The sequence below is a fragment of the Suricata suricatta genome, chromosome 1 (genome assembly GCF_006229205.1).
Source record: "Suricata suricatta isolate VVHF042 chromosome 1, meerkat_22Aug2017_6uvM2_HiC, whole genome shotgun sequence".
In the NCBI taxonomy this organism is placed as follows: Eukaryota; Metazoa; Chordata; class Mammalia; order Carnivora; family Herpestidae; genus Suricata; species Suricata suricatta.
In genome coordinates, this window is record NC_043700.1 from 55,806,626 (window position 1) to 55,824,687 (window position 18,062).

Here is an 18,062-nt window from a genome sequence, read left to right on the forward strand (position 1 = left end):
TGATGGGGATTGCATTGAATGTGTAGATTGCTTTGGGTAGTAATGACATGTTCACAATGTTTATTCTTCCGCTCCATGAACAGGGAATGTTTTTCCATTTCTTGGTGTCTTCTTCAATCTCTTTCATAAGTTTTCTATAGTTTAGATGTTTATAATTTTTTGCTTTGATGAACACTACAGGGATAAACATCCTTTTATATTTGTGATACTGTATCTATAGGACAAATTTGAAATTCCAGTTGTTCTTCCAAATGGTATGTGAATTTAAAGTTTTTACATACTTTGCCAAATGACTATAATTAACTTTTTCAAAAACAAGGTATGCGAAGACTTATTTCCTCACATTCTGGCCAACCTTAAGTATTATTTTATTTTTTTCAAGTTATAAAACTATCTTGTTTTAATTGGTGTTATTATTAAAAAATTTTATTAGTATTTTGTATATATATTTATTGGCTTATATTTTCTTCATCATTTGCCTTTCCAGTCATTTCTCCACTTATTTTGACTGCTAGTATTCTCGTTAGTGATTTGGAAGAACTTTTGCATATTACAGAAGTAGCAATCTATCAATTATGTTGCAAGTATTTTCTTAAATAATTATTACACTTGATATTTTGCCCTGCAGGTATTTTAAATTTTATATCATCAGCATTGTCAATGTTTATTCTTGTGACTTAGGCTTTTGTGTCATGTTTTGAAAGTCCTTCTTCAATCAAAGATTATAGAAAATCAAACTGCATTTTCTTTTACCATTTGATAGTTCAATTTTTACCTGTTTAAACATGCCATCTACTTGGAATTCTTTTGATTTTAGGAATGAGTTAGAACTTAAGCCCTTATACTTTCAAGTAGCCAACTTCAGAAAGTGTGTTTATATGATGAATGTGGAAAGAGATAAAACTCAGCTATGTCTTTCAAATTTCTAGCCTGATATTTTACCTTTCATGATTTTTATTTATGGAGAAAAAAGATGTATTTAACAATAAAGCCATGTATCCTCATAGTATCATAAAATATAAAGTATTTTCATTTTTTCCTCTTCTTGAAATTCCTTTCTTATTAATTCTGATTTATAAGAGATGCTTCAATAGCAGTCTCTTACATTTTAAAGTCAGTGTGGACCCTTGCTCATAATGTATCAACTCGAATATCTACTTAATGTTAGTGACATTAATTACAGTGAAGTTAAAAATGATAGCCTAAATTTGTTTTTTAAGGACTTAGTTCCCCTCAACCCCGCGTATTTCTGAATTTTTTTTTTTTTGGTTAAGGAAAGGATACTGTGAAATGTAAATTTTAAAAGAAATGACAAATGTGATTTTCTTTCTTAGATTTTGGATTGGTTTGTGCAGATATGTTTGGCCTTGAAACATGTACATGATCGAAAAATTCTTCATCGAGACATAAAGTCACAGGTATGTTTATTCTGTCACTGTTAGTTTCTAAATGGATATGGACATGGAGCCAGCATTGCCTTAGGCTAAAATCTTTTAACCTGCTAAGTTTTTTAGTCTGCATGGGATTATCTGTTCTCTCTTCACTGTTCCCCCTTCACTGTAATCCTAGATATCCTCCTTATATACCGTGTGTGTCAGACCTCCTACCTCCTTCCTGTATCCTCTTGCTTCTGGGTTTACTCTCATAGTGATGGAGAAAAACCTACATGTGGAAGGTATATTATGGGGGGAGATAGTGAATGTCTGAAGATGACATTTTTCTATTTTCTCATTTAATGATAATTTGGATATAAACTTCTATGTTGGAAATTTGTTTTCCTACAGAGTTTTGAAGATATTGCTCATATGTCTCTTGACTTCTAGTGTTGCTGTTTAGGAATTTAAAGCCAGTGATGTTCTTATCCTGTTTTTTTCTTTGGATGATTATAGGATATTCTGTATATCCCACTGTTCTGAAATTTCATAGGGTTGTACATTGGTGAAGTTCAGTTTTTATTTCTTATGTTGTGTACTTTTGATCTGAGAATGTATATTTCCCCTAGAAATGTTCTGGAAAATATTTAGCAGTATTTTTTTCAGGTATTATTTCTCTATCAGTACCTTCATGGTCTTCTGAATTATGTTTCTAGACCTATGTTGGAGCTTCTTAATATAACCCTTCCAAGTACCTTATTTGTTCTTCACATTTTATTCCTTTGTCTTTCAGTTGCCTTGTAGGTGAGTTTCTCAACCTACTTTCCAGTTAACCAAATACTTTTTTAATTTTGTCCAAACTGATACATATTTTTTATAATGATTATTTTTTCTCCAAGATTTCTTTTTTTTAGTTAAAAGAATTTTTTAATGCTTACTTATTTTTGAGAGAGACAGACAGACAGATCCCAAATGGGGGTAGAACAGAGAAGGAGACACAGAATCTGAAGCAGGCTCCAGGCTCCGAGCTGTAAGCACTCAACTCAAACTCATGGAATGTGAGATCATGACCTGAGCCAAGGTCAGACAGTTAACCAACTGAGCCACCCAGGTGCCCCCTCCAAATGGTTTTTCATATACCTCTGTTCTTAATCTGATTGATTTTTGTTTTGTTTGATAATGTCTTGTTCTTTTTAAATGGATTTCTTTCATTTATCTCTTTGTAGTTTTCTTTCTTTTTGTTTTTTAAAGATTTTATTTTTAAGTAATTTCTACAGTTAACATGGGGCTCAAACTTAAAACCCTGAGATCAAGAGTCACATGCTTTACTGACTGAGCCAGCCAGGCACCCCTCTCTTAGCTAAATATATTTATTTTAAAGTTTTTGTTAGAATGTTTTATAAAATTAATTGTCTGAAGTCAATCCTTGTTCTGATTTTTTTATTGGCTTTTTTTTTTTTTTTTTTTTTTTTTGCAAACTCTTGGTGGAAGATGTTTTGTCTGCATAAGTCACTCATCTGTGCGCAGAGATTTCTTTCATGGATGCCCCACTAGACTCCCTCAGTCCTTAGACAAGGTAGATCAGAGAGTATTTGTCTCCTGGTGTCAAGGCCATGTGTTTGTCTTACCTCCTTACACCTGTTGCCTCTTGTATAGACTGATAGCCACAGGATGTGTAGTCGGAAGAGAGGAGCTGTGATGGAAGCTTCCTACCTCATCCTTCCTGTCCCCCACCCTCTGCCACCTAATCCCAGTTTCACTCCGTTTTCCTCCATCCCACTCATCCCCGCTTTGTGTCATGTTAGCCTGTGAACATGTGTCTGATTCAAGTCTCCTAAATGAGGAGTTTAATTCATGTTCCACAAACTCCTGCCTTTACTGTTTGATAGAGCATTGGAGTTATATATTTAAGAATGCAAATTAATTGAGTAAATTATTAGAAAATTTTAAGATTCTTTTGTTATATTTAGGCTAATTAGAATTTTTAGGTAGTTTTTTTTTAATGAGGGTATCTGGGTTCATTTTTTTGAAGTTATATTGAGGTATATTTCAAATACCATAACATTCACCTACTGAAAATGTATAGTTCAGTGATTTTTAGTATATTCACAGAGTTGTGAAACCATCACCATTCTCTAATTCTAGAACATTTTTTTTTTTATCACTCCAAAAAGACACCCTGTAACAATCACTTTCTATTCCTTCTCTACCTAGACTCTGGAAACCACTAATCTACTTTCTTTCTCAATAGATTTGCCTGTTTCTGGACATTTTATATAAGTGGAATCATATAATATGTCACTTTGTGTATTTTAAGTGGGTTGTCTTTTGTTGATAATGAATTGTAAGTTCTTTATTCTGGATACAAATTCCTTGTCAGATGCGTGATTTGCAAATATTTTCTCTAGTCCTGTGGGTTGTGCGTTCACTTCTAATAGTGTTCTTTGAACAAAAGTTTTTAATTTTGATGAAGTCCAATATATTTATATTTTCTTCCTTGCTTGTGGTGTCATAATTAAGAAACCATTGCCCAACCCAATAACACAAAGATACAGTCCCGTGTACTCTTCTAGCAGTTTTATAGTTTTAGTTCTTATATTTAGGAATCTATTTTAAGTTAGTTTTTGTGTGTGGTATACGGATCTACATTCATTCTTTTGTATGTGGATATCCAGTTATTCCAGCTTTTTTAAAAAATGTTTACTTATGGGGCACCTGGGTAGCTCAGTCGCTTAACTTTCTGACTTCGGCTCAGGTAATGATCTCACGGGTTCGTGACTTTGAGCCCCGCATCAGGCTTTGTGCTGACAGCTCAGCCTAGAGCCTGTTTCAGATTCTGTGTCTCCCTCTCTCTCTGCCCCTCCCTGCTCATGCTCTGTCTCTCCTTCAAAAATAAACAAATATTAAATTAAAAAAAAAAATGTTTATATACTTTTGAGAGGGAGAGAGAGAGAGATCATAGGACAGGGGCAGAGAGAAGGAGATTAGAGGATCTGAAGTGGGCTTCTGTGCTGATGGCAGAGAGCCCAATGTGGGGCTCAAACCCAAGAACTGTGAGACCATGACCTGAGCTGAATTTGCATGCTTAACTGACTGAGCCACCCAGGCACTTACCAGCTTTTTTTAAAAACTAGATTTGTTTTTGTGAAAGGAGTTGTCAGAAGTGGACTATAACAATATTTCTGGCTTTTTATATCTCTTAAACAGAACATATTTTTAACCAAAGATGGGACAATACAACTTGGAGATTTTGGAATTGCTAGAGTACTTAATAGGTAACATATTAATTTTAAACCTTTTTTAAAATAGTTTATTGTCAAGTTGGTTTCCATATAACACCTAGTGCTCTTTCCCACAAGTGCCCTCCTTCATGACCATCACCCCTTTTCCCTTTCCCCCTCCCCCTTCAGCCCTCAGTTTGTTTCAGTAGTATTCAAGAGTCTCTCGTGATTTGCCTCCCTCCCTCTCCCTAACTCTTTTTCCCCTCTTTCCCTCCCCATGGTCCTCTGTTAAGTTTCTCCTGTTAGACTTATGAGTGAAAACGTTTGGTATCTGTCCTTCTCTGCCTGATTTACTTCACTTAGCATGACACCCTCGAGGTCTATCCACGTTGCTACGAATGGCCAAATTTCATTCTTTCTCATTGCCATGTCATACTCCATTGTGTATATATACCACATCTTCTTGATCCATTCATCAGGTGATGGACATTTAGGCTCTTTCCATGATTTGGCTATTGTTGACAGTGCTGCTATGAACTTTGGGGTACATGTGCCCCTATGCATCAGCACTTCTGTATGTTTTGATATAATGTCCGTGGTGGTGTATATGTTGTAATTTGTAATATATTTTAGTATCTTAAGTTTCTCCAATAATTCTTTTATTTTCTAGTACTGTGGAGCTGGCTCGAACTTGCATAGGGACCCCATACTACTTGTCACCTGAAATCTGTGAAAACAAACCTTACAATAATAAAAGGTATTTAAAATGATATTCATTACAGGATATATTTTCTTTAAATCTTTCTCTTATGCTATATTTACTAATCCTCTGACCTTTGGAGTATTATTTCAAAATCATTAATACTCATATAATGATATATGTAAGTATGTGTATATATATATATATACATAACATATACACACCCATTTTTTTTTTACTGTACAGTGAAATGAGAGGGATTGCAAGGAAGTTATTTCACTATCTTTCTAAAGGATATTGTTTAAGTTATAATGGGAAATAGAGTACTTTCTTTGGTCTTTGTAATAGCACTTCCTATTGAAATATATAATAGCTAATATTTATTGAACATTCACTATATTCCCGGGACTGGTTTGAATACTTTCTGTGTATTGACTCCTTTACTCTTCACGATAACCTAATGAGTTGTAGGTATTAATTATTCCTCCTTTTCCTTGTAAATAAAGTCAGATGTAGAGAGAGAGGGGAAGCAGCTTGAAAGTCCCAGGCATGTGGCTCCCAAGCCCAAATCGCTAATCATTGAGTTGTACTGTGGATAATGGGTTGTAGACTTTGTGACTGGGATGAGGAATTCTGCTGCTGAATTCTATTTACCATTTATTTTCTTTCTAATTGAAATATACTAGTCAAGAAATATTGGTCTTAAATTTGAAAAACAGGAGTGTCTGGGTGGCTCAGTTACTTAAGTGACCAACTTTGGCTCAGGACATGATTTCGTGATTCATGAGTTCGAGCCCAGTGTTGGGCTCTGCACTGACAGAAATAGCATTGAAGTCTAAAATTACTTCAGTTCAGGGAACATGGGTGGCTCAGTTGGTGAAGCATACAACTTCTGATTTTGGCTCAGATCATGATGTCACAGTTTGCGAGTTCAAGCCCTGCTTTGGGCTCCATGCTTGTGTGTGTGCACAGGTGCTCTCTCTCTTTCTCTCTCTCTCAAAATAATAAGTAAATAAACTTAAAAAAAATTTGAAAGCACCTACAGAAGTTAAAAGGAATAAAGTGATGGCTCCTTTTTTTGAGAGTAGGAAGGACGCTATGTTTAAAGCCTGAGCACTTGAGGCTGAGAACATTGTTCCCAGCAGTGTATTTTTTAAATGCATTTAAATTACAATAATCTGTGTAGCTCATAGAAAGTATTATTAGTGTGTGTTGTTAATGAAACTAGCATTTTCTTTGAGCTAAAGTTATTTTTTTAAGTTTTTTATTTATTTTGAGAGAGAGAGAGCGAGGGAGGGGCAGAGGGTACGGGAAGGAGAGAATCCCAAGCAGGCTCCGCTGCTGTCAGCATGGAGCCCAAAGCAGGGCTTGAATTCATCAACTGTGACACCATGACCTGAGCCGAAATCAGAAGTTGGATGCTTAACCAACTGAGCCACCCATGTGCCTTGAGCTGAAATAATTAGACTTTAATGGTATTTCTGTGTCTTATGAATAAGTCAACTGTGAAAAATATCAGTCTTTATCTTTAAATTAAGAATGTATTTTAATCATCCTTTGGAGAATTTTTTTTTAATGTTTATTTTTGTTTTGGGGAGAGAGAAGAGTGACAGAGTGTGAGCAGGGGAGGGGCAAGAGGCAGACACAGAATTCAAAGCAGGCTTCAGGTTCCCAGCTGTCAGCACAGAGCCCGATGCGGGCTCAAACTCACAGAACTGTGAGATCATGACTTGAGCTGATGATGGATGCTTAACCAACTGAGCCACCGAGGCACTCCTGGAGAATTTTCTATAAAACTAATTTTGTGGTGAAAATGTTTTTAAAATGTCATGGATGAGCATTGTCAGTATACTTTAAAATTCATATTTTTCTAAATATGTCTTAAAGTATTTTAAAAATAGGATCATTAGTGTAATGATTTTGATTATGCATGTTACATGTACTAACATGTTCAAGTTACTAAATAGCTTAATTATGTTCACATAGTTTTGCAAGTTGATCTTGAAATTAAATAGATATTGGGGGCTACAGATTCATATTTGTAGTTTTTTGTGAGTTTGGTTAAAGGCAACTTTGGGATTTGAGTATTGGCTTTTCTTCTTTTCCAATAAGTTCAGCTTTCAGGAGCAGTGGTTTTTGTTTTTGTTGATTACTAAGGGCAACTCTAAACTATGAGATTTTTAATTTTTCTTTTTAAAAATGGAAGGTAGTGTTTTTTAAATTATAAAAATATGTATAAAGGAGGGGAAGAAACTATAAAAGAGATAACATAACTAAGTCCTTAAATTAAGATTAAATATATTTACCTTCCATAATATTTCCATTGGCTGTTATATGTTTATTTCAGATTAATTTGAATAAATTAATATTTTCTTGTTTATCATTAAAACATATTTTGCTTTTATAATATATATTTTTTATTTTATTATTTTAAAAAATGTTTATTTTGAAAAATAGCACACATGTGCACCTGGAGGTGGGGCAAGAGAGAGAGAGAGAAAGAGAATCCCAAGTAGGTCCTGTACAGTCGCTCCCTGGTGGTCTAGTGGTTAGGATTCGGCGCTCTCCCTGATGGAGGGTGGGGCTTGATCCCATGAGCCACAAGATCATGACTTGGGCTGAACTCTAGAGTCGTATGCCTAACTGAGCCACCCAGGTGCCCTTATAATATTTTTTAAAATCATGGTATTTTCATAAATAATTGAATAAAATAACTAGACTATTCATGAAATTTGTTGATTTTGTTCTTTTAAATATTATATTTCCTTAATAAAACTTTAAAATAATTGCTTGGGCAACTGCTGTTCTTCTAATCTGGGATAGTTACTTTTATCATTTGGTTATGGTTGAAATTTCGAGTTTTAAAGGATATATTTTATGGAACACATTTTTGGAAAACATTTTCATTCTGCTTTTGTTTCCTTTAAATAAAAAAATTTATGTAAATTCTGATACTTAGAGAAAACTTCTCATTTTTCCCTTTTCTAGTGACATTTGGGCTCTGGGGTGTGTCCTGTATGAGATGTGCACACTTAAACATGCAGTAAGTAGTCGTTTCTGAAATATTTTAAAAATTATGTCTTAAATTACCTATAATATTTGTATATTTTAAAAATCATATGCTGGCTTTTAGGTGACCCATTTGTACTGGAAATTCTTATCTGGTTTTAAATTTCTCATCTTCTTTCAAGTATGAATTTAAATAGATTTTCCCTTAATATATGCATATATTACATATGTATGTTATATATTTGTTATTCTAATAGGTATATCATACTTTTTTCTAGGAAATTATTTCTAATGACAAAAACAAATTTGCTTTCCATATTACATTCATATATGAATTTGGCATTTTAGCTTATTTACTTCATCTTAGTGATTTTGTTAATGCGCATGTTAAGAACATGTTTCAATGTACAACTGTTCTGTACTATTTTAGCAGAGATATCAGAAGCTTAATTGTACTTTGAAAATGAAATCTTCTTTAGATTTTAAACTGCCATGCCTCTGTTTGTATTTTTTTCCATTTTTTAAAAATTTCAGTTAGAGTTTATAGTGTGTTTACTTTTTTTATGTTTAGTTATTTACTTAGAGAGAGATAGAGACAGTGCAAATGAGGGAGGGGCAGGGTGAGGGAGAGAGAGAGAATCCCAGGCAGGCTCCTTGCTGCCAGCACAGAACCCGATATGGGGCCTGAACCCACAAAACGACCAGATCATGACCTGAGCCAAAACCAAGACTCAGACGCTTAACCGACTGATCCACCCAGGCACCCCTGTTGTGTTTACTCTTACAATATAGACTATTCCTGTTGATGTGGCTTATAGTCCTCTTTGGAATATTTGCCACATTTCTCCTTACGTGGCTTTTGAGAGTATCACATACTTAATAATAATGAGCAGTATTTAAAAGGAAGGCAATTAGAATTTTTATTTATTATATTTTTCTTAGATACTTAGATATAGTTAATTTTCTTTCCTGGTTACTACAGCAGGGCACAGGTAGGCAGGTCTTAAATGAAGACTACAAAGTTGGTTTGTTTTTGTCTTTATTATTATTCATATGTTTTTATAAAATCTTTAATACCTTTATTCCATCTTTCAGTGTGTTGATTAAGTAAAAATTAATCTTATAGCAAGTTATGATGCTTTATGGGGACTGTTAATCTCTTTTAAGTATGTTTCTAAATAACCAAGTGAACTTTGTTCTAAAGAACATATGCTAAATATATATATGTATATATATATTTGCTGCTTAAAATATTTGTAACAGGATTATTGTTCTTTTCTCTAGGAAAAGAACTTTTTCTCATTGTTTATTCCTATTTTCAATTTATGTATGTTTTATATATGTTAATTTATGTTCTTGATTTTAGTTTGAAGCTGGCAGTATGAAAAACCTGGTACTGAAGATAATATCTGGATCTTTTCCACCTGTGTCTTTACATTATTCTTATGATCTACGCAATTTGCTCTCTCATTTATTTAAAAGAAATCCTAGGGATAGACCATCAGTCAACTCCATATTGGAGAAAGGTTTTATAGCCAAACGCATTGAAAAGTTTCTTTCACCTCAGGTATGTATGTATGTATGTATGTATGTATGTATGAATGAATGTATGTGTGTGTGTGTGTTTTGTTTTGTTTTTACCTTAAAATAGTAAGGTTATGGTGCTTAATTAGGACATGGCCTATATTTTGAGGAGAGCACATCACAATTCTGGGAGATCACAGTAGCTTTTTCTTATAATACTGGAGTCACCTTTCTTTCCATTCTCGTAAAATTCTTCCCCTTTGTATTTGTTCTCTAGTTGTAAATCTGTAGTAGAGAAAACATTCTTTCGTGTTTTCTCTTAATACTGAAATTTTTACACTTCCAGTCACCAAATGTGTGGTAGTTTTCTCACACCAAGCAATTCTACAACACAGCTGGGTGTCCTGCACTTTAGTTCAGTCTGGCACTGTCTACCTGGAGATGTGTATCATCGTATCCCATAAATTAGAGGCTCAGTCCTACAAGACTGCCCTGCTTCTGAAGCCAATGGCAAGTTCAGGTTGTCACCTGTGCTTTTGACTGACCTGCTGTAAATCAGAGGTTCCCACCACCCCCTCTCCTGGTTTGATTACTTTACTAGAGTGGCTCACAGAATTCAAAGAAGCATTTACTTGAGGTTACCAGTTTATTGTGAGGGAATACTAACTGAGGATATGGAGGAACAGCCGGGTGAAGGGATACATAGGGAAAGGTCTGAAAGTGTCCTGAGTGCAGGAGCTTCTGTTTGTGAAACTAGATTGTGTCACCCTGCCTGCATGGTTACCAACATAGAAGCTATCTGCATCCTGTCCTTCAGTTTTTTTATGGAGGCTTTATTATGTAGACATGGTTGATTAAATCCTTGGTCCTTAGTGTTTGATTCAACTGCTAGTCCCTTTCGTCCCAGAAGGGGAGCAGGACTGAAAGTTCCAACACTAATTATGAGGCAGATTTCCCTGTCAATCAGCTTCCATCCTTAGCGGCTTTCCGCATGTCACCTCATTAACAAAGTCTGGAGTGTGGTTGTAAAGGGCTTGTTAGGAATAACAAAAGACACCTTTATTCTTTCTGGATTTTTTTTTTTTTTGATACTTTTATTCTTTCACCACGTAGGTAGGTACTTTAAGAGTTTTCGGAGCTGTGTGCCAGGAACTGGATACCAAATGTTTAATCCTTAATAGAAACCACAGTATCACAAAATCATTCCTCTGTCTCAGGTTTCTATTGTTTTGTTTTCCTTTTTTTTTTTTTATCATGGTACAGTGTGCATAACATAAAATGCATCATAACATTTTTGAGTACTCAATTCAGTGGTATTAAATAAACTTTCATGGGGCATCTGTGTGGCTCAGCTGGTTAAGCATCCGACTTCAGCTCAGGTCATGGTTGCATGGTTTGTGAGTTTAAGCCCCACCTCAGGCTCTGCGCTGAAAGCTCAGCACCTGGAGCTTGCTTCAGGTTCTCTGTCTCCCTCTCTCTCTGGCCCTCTCCTGCTCATGCTCTGTCTCTCTCTCTCTCAAAAATAAACAAACATTTAAAAAAATTAAAAAAAATAGACTTTCACTGCTGTGCAATTACTGCCACCACTCATTTTCATAGCTTTTTACCTTGTAGAGCAAGCTCCATGCCCAGTAAGCACGAAGTCAACTTTCTCCCCTGCCACAACTCCTGGCAGCTGCCTCTCTACTCTCTGTCTTCTTGGGTTTCTAATTGTAATCTTATTATTTAAAAAAATGTTTAATCCAGTGTAGTTAACACAGTATTATGTTAATTTTAGATGTATAACTTAGTGATTCAGTGGTTCTGTACAATAGTGCTCATCAGGATGAGTACTCGTGATCACCTCACCTATTCACCTATTCACCCACCTCGCACCTCCCTTCTGGTAACCGTCTGTAACTATAAAGTTTTTAAACCTTTCTGTGCCTTACTTTACTGACATGTAAACAATGGGATACATCTACATGATGAGGTGGTTATGAGAATTAAAAAAAAAAACCCCATAATGTATATAAACTGCTTAGTGTCTAGCATGTAGTAAGTGTTCAATATATTCAATATAAAATATCAATATATTGTTTTATTATACTAATATAAATATATTAGCATCAAGTTATATGATTATATTCTCTTTAATAGTTATTAGACACAGTTCTGTGGGCATTTGTATATGTGAATAGATTGTTGACTTATGATTTTTTCTCTAGTACTCATGTAGATGCATAATAAATACTTATTGAGTTGAATTAAAAATTTATTTTGATGGAATTTGTTAAATATTTCAAATCTGTTAGCACAGGTTATTGATATAAATATGATCACCTAAAACGAATAATTTTATATTACATGCTCATGTGGCATATGTTAATTTAAAGGATCACTGTTAAACTTATTTTTTAATGTTTATTCATTTGTTTTTGGGGGGTTGGCATAACGGGGGAGTGGCAGAGAGAATCCCATGCACGCTCCATACTTTCAGTGCAGAGCCACATGGCAGGGCTTGATCTCACAAACTGTGAGATCATGACCTGAGCTGAAATCAAGTCAGATGCTTAACTGAGCCACCCAAGGTCCCCTGTTAAATTCTTCTGTAAACTACATATCTAGCAAAATCATGGTTTTATTACTTTTTTTGTGTTTTAATTAAAAAAAATTTTTTAATGTACATTTTAGAGAGAGAGAGTGTGTGTGTGTGTGCCTGAGCAGGGGAGGGGCAGAGAAAGAGGGAGACAGAGAATCTGAAGCAGGCTCTGTGCTGTTAGCACAAAGCCCAATGTGGGGCTTAAACCCATAAGCTGTGAGATCATGACCTGAGCAGAAAGTGGAAGCTCAACCAATTGAGCCACCGAGGAGCTCCTTATTGTTTTTTTTTTTTTAAGTTTATTTACTTAGAGAGCAAGTGAGGAGCAGAGAGAATCCCAAACAGCCGCCACGCTGTGAACATGGGGCTGATGTGGCGCTCATACTCATGAACCATGAGATCATGACCCCATCTAAAACCAAGAGTCAGATGCTTAACTGACTGAGCTACCCAGGCACCCTTAGTTTTATTATTTTTATGTACGCATGAGATGAGAGGAACCTGGCTTAATAGAACATCTGTGTGAACAAATTATGTTTAGAAAACAAGTGTGGATTTAACTATTACTATAGAAGAATATATTAGTAAGCAAGAAAGCCAGTTAAAATGTGTAGATTGAAGGTTACTTACATAGGATATAACAAGAATCTCTGAAATTTAAGTGTCTTACAATACTTCTTTGTTAAAAATAACATTTTCAAGAGTGATCATGATGCAATATACTATTGTTTTTTGCAACTACTGGACAAGAAAGAAAACTTCATTGAATTTTGCTGAGGTCCCTCCGTCTCCCAAAACCAGTAGTTAGGACATACAGTGTGAAGCACTAGAATTCAACTAGCCAGCAGTGAAAGAAAATATTCAAGCCTAATATGTCAAAATTTATAATATGGAAAGAAAGGCAGATCATGATTATTAACAAGTAGAATATTTGATAGTATGTGTTTAGTATAGGTATAGCTTCTTATAGCTATTTAGATATCACTTAGATTTCATTTTTCATGAAAGCTCTTCTTTTATCCTTAAGGTTTATTTTTCTGCTATATATCACTTGTTCAGTATTCTAGTGAGAACGTTTATAGTACATTTTTTATGGCTTAAGCTTTGAAACAATATAAGCTTTATTATAACATATAATCTACAATAATATTCTCTAGGAGGTTTTTTTTTTCCAATTTCTTCTTCTCTGTGTACCATCTTCATAGGGCTTAATTCTCAGTCTTGCACACCTGGAAGAAGCTTGACAAATCATGATTAATTTCTACTTCATTAGGTGTCTAGGTGCTATCCAATAGTGCTTTCTATGATGATGGAGTATTTCATATCTGCATTTTCCAACATTGTAGCTACTAGTCACATGTGGTTTTTGAACAGTTAAAATGTTCCTACTGTGACCAAGGGGTCAAATTTTAAACTATATTTATTTAAATTTTCAATCTAAATACTTACATATGGGTGGCAACTATTTTGGATAGTACAGGATAGACATTTGAGAACCTTCTTGGGTTATATATGTCCCGTCTCTTAGATCATATAGCATTCACACACAAAAGTAAAACTCACATTCAAGCAGTAAAAGGAACTGTCTAGTTTGGGACAAGTTGGAGTTGATAAATCACTCGTTTTCTTCTATGGAAAAGGAAGGGGAAAATGCAAATGTGTGTGGAAGAGAAAATATATTTACACAGTTGCTCTGAATTGCCTATGAACCAGACCTTTACTTAATTTAATTTATTTTTTGGTGAAGTGATTCTCAAGCTTTAGCATTCATAAAAAATCACTTGGATGACATTGGTGGGTCCCATCGCTACAATTTCTATGTTAGGGGTTCTGAGGTGGGAGCCTGAGAACTTCCACACTTAATACATCCGTGGCGGTGCTGATTCTGCCAGTATATTTGAAAACTGCTGTAGGGGAATCCTTCCTGGAACAGATCGCCATCTCAGTCATGGTTTTTCGCCTGTTGGAGCTTCTGCTCTACTGCTACTCTGGGAATATTCCCTCCAGCAGTCCTCATTTCTCTTAAAAAGAAAATTCACTTGCTGTCCCCTACTCCACCCAGTAAGAAACAAAACATGCTGAAAATTGAGTTAAGTCTATGTTGGCATCAGTTTTGCACTTAAAGAGGGGAAAAAAATTAGTAGAGAAAAATGCAGGAAATCCTAATGATTTTTGGTCCTCAAAATATGTTCATGAATGCTAGGGAATAGTACTGGAGTGTTTTAGTAATAGTAAAAAGAAATATATGTTGAATTATGTAGGAATCTTGTAAGAGTGGAAAGGAATTAGCATGAGAGGAATTTGGTGAATGGGTTACTTAGGTTTTAGTAAGTATAGTTAATCTGATAGCATATTTGTGACTGAAAAAGGGAAAAAATATAATCTGATTAATGGATAGGTTTTTTGTTTTGGCAACTTAACATGTTTTCTGACTTTTTCTTTATCCTCTTTCAATCTAAGCTGATAGCAGAAGAATTTTGTCTAAAAACATTTTCCAAGTTTGGAGCACAGCCTATACCAGGTAAATACAATTAATATGAGTCCAAACAGGTGTGTTTGCAGTGATTAATATACTAATACTAATGAGTAATGCTTTCTAATTAAATTAGAGATATACATAGGAATAATAAGTTAGGACAATTATAGATAAATGTAATTCAGGGGAAATGTATCTTTAAATTGTTTTTGAGAGATGACAATATATAACACTTTCTGATAAATTAATAACAAAATCTCCATTTATTGTCTGCCTTATTAGATGGACTCTATCTTGAAATTGTCCATCTTTATCAATTGCTTAGTTGCTATTCTAAGATTGTTGTAGAATGTTGTAAAATATCTTAGCTAAGTGTACATCTTTATGTAATACATGTTTTTGAGAAATGCTTCATATTCTAAAATTTTTAAGAAGTAAGTTGATATAAAGTTAGATACCTTACCAAGGATAATTTTCTTTTAAATGTGGCTAGCAACAGCAGAATATTTATAAGACTGTGGGTATGGTTATATACTATGTGTGTATATATACACACACACACACACACGCATACACACACACACATATATATGTGTATGCTATATATATGTATGTAATATATATACTTGTATGCAATATGTATATATGTATACACATATATATTTGTCTACAATATATATATATATTTGTATGCAAAGGATACTGTCTTCTTAATAGAATGATACCAGAATGGATTTCTAAAATCAGTGGAAGTTATGTAAGATTTGAAGAGTATATTGTTTTTCAAACATAATGCTTTGCATGTTCTCTATTTTGAGTTTGAATCAGTTACTAAAAATAAATACTGTATTATAAAAACTGAGTAGATGTATGCCAGAAGTGGGATGGCAGTGTGTTCTTAGGAAGGTCAACAGTATTTAGCTCTTCCTAAAGACCCTTAGACTCATCTCAGTGTGCAGAGACTGACCGTCAGTCCCTGGGAAATCAATTCACGCTAAACGAAATTCACAAGAGATGGAAAAACAGCAGAATCAGCATGTCTCTCCTGGAGGTCACGCCTCATGAGAAGTCAGATCTTGATCAAAAAGCCTCATTGTCACAAAGACCAGAAATATTCCATGTCAGCACATTCTTTCCGTGTAGATAAGCCTACACAGGAATTAGAAAGTTAATTAGTTGTAGGAGCAGTTGGATGAATGAAGTGTTTAATATCATGAGGCTCAAATAGGAGTTGTGTTACCGATGGGCCTGTAGATTCTTTGTGGGCCCCAACTCCCTATATTAAACTTTATCCTACTGGTAGCCTTGCTACTGAGCCTGAAAACTACTGCCAAATCAGTGAAATAATTCTCCCTCTTTTCTGGATGTGAATGGGAACTATTCAGCGTTTTTCTCTTGGGAATCTTCATGATTATACTTTTGTGACTTTGTCTCCTTTTCCAGTTCGTGTGCCAGTATGTGTACTGGTACACACGGCATTTCTCTGGCTGTGTTAATACAGTTAGCCAAGTTACAGAGTTGTGATGCTGTATGTATGTGTTCTGATTTTATCTTACAGTTGAACTCTCAGAGGGCAAATTTTTCTTTCACTTTTCTTAGTTCCTAGTTGATTCCTCTGAGAGACAAATAGTAGACTTTCCTCTAAATTTCTGCATTTTGATTTGTTTTTCCTGAATTTATTATTGTTCTAAGACTGACTTCACCTTGTCTAGGTTTCAGTAAGGATTGAATTCATAATTGTTGTAGGACTTATCCTTTTTATAGATCTCCTCTGATTACTTCTTTAAAAGCAGTCCATAAACATTGTTCTTTAAAAAAAATTTTTTAATACTTATTTATTATTGAGACAGAGAGAAGCAGAGCATGAGCAGGGGAGGGGAAGAGAAAGAGGGAGACCCAGAATCCGAAGCAGGCTCCAGGCCCTGAGCTAGCTGTCAGCACAGAGCCTGATGCGGGGCTTGAACCCACAAACTGAACCATGAGATCATGACCTGAGCTGAAGTTGGACGCTTAACCGACTGAGCCACCCAAGTGCCCCCATAAACATTGTTCTTGATAACAGATTCCCCTCCAGAAAGTTTAACTATTTTGTATTCCCACCATTAGTGTATAAAGATACCCATTTCATTAGACCCTGAGCTGTTATAATTGTTTTAAAGTGTTCTTCTGTAGGTCTGCAGGTTTAGGCATCGTTCAGATTATAGATGAAGAAAGAGTTAATGTTGCTCACAATGATGGCGTTAGTGTTTAATAGTTGCTCTTAAAGTTTTTGTGCTAATTTTGAAAGTAATTTCTAAAACAGTCAGTGTTCTTTTAAAAACAGCTTTGTTAAATTATTCTATACCATTCAATTCACCCATTTACAGTATGTAATTCAGTGTTTTTAGTATATTCACAGACTTATACAGTCATCATTCACAGTCAATTTTAGGGATGTGCTTTTTTTGTTAATATGAAATTTTCATCTTAGAGATGTGTGGCCTTTTGCTTTTTTTTTTTCCTCCAAAAGTGGCTTTTAGAATCAAGTAGTTTATAATGAAGGCAAAATTAACTTGTGCTAAAGCGTGAATAAGATGTTTAAGAAGAGTCTCAAATGTTGTCAATGATTGTAAAAATGAAAAAATGCTATCTTGAAGAATTTTGAAATTAAAGGTTTAAAATAAAGAACTCTAGAAAAACTCATTGTATCTTTTCATGTAGCTAAAAGACCAGCTTCAGGACAAAGCTTGGCTTCTGTTGTGTCTGCTCAGAAAATTACAAAGCCTGCTGCTAAATATGGAGTACCTTTAACATATAAGAAATTTGGAGATAAAAAATTACATGAAAAGAAACCACTCCAAAAACATAAACAGGTATGATTATATTATAAACTATGTAAGTAACAAATTAAATTTGATTTTTTTATTGCAGCTCAATTCAGATATCTTGATACTCATAGGATCGTTTTCATTAAGTTACTGAAGAGCATTGCTATTCCCTGCTTCACCGTCTCCTAAAACTAGGAAGACTTACATTGTCACAAGGAAACATGAAGTAGATATATTAAGTAGTTGGTGCAATAAAAAGAAAGTAACATTATCTTTGAAATCACTTTTGAACAACCTAAGCAGAGCATTTGGTTTTTGTGCATAAAACAAATAATGTAATACACTTGATAAAAATGTGGGAAAATTTTGTA

The 18,062-nt window shown here is 34.6% G+C and overlaps 1 protein-coding gene across 2 annotated transcripts in view; it reads left to right on the forward strand.

The window, feature by feature from the left end:
- The window catches only part of NEK1 (NIMA related kinase 1), a 216,246-nt gene that overhangs the window by 31,118 nt on the left and 167,066 nt on the right, over positions 1–18,062 (forward strand). For both annotated transcript variants that reach the window (XM_029938932.1, XM_029938937.1), the window contains exons 6-12: positions 1,335–1,418; positions 4,581–4,648; positions 5,265–5,351; positions 8,283–8,337; positions 9,670–9,870; positions 14,869–14,929; positions 17,585–17,736. In XM_029938932.1, the coding sequence (XP_029794792.1) occupies positions 1,335–1,418; positions 4,581–4,648; positions 5,265–5,351; positions 8,283–8,337; positions 9,670–9,870; positions 14,869–14,929; positions 17,585–17,736 (708 nt within the window). The remainder of the gene's footprint in view (positions 1–1,334; positions 1,419–4,580; positions 4,649–5,264; positions 5,352–8,282; positions 8,338–9,669; positions 9,871–14,868; positions 14,930–17,584; positions 17,737–18,062) is intronic.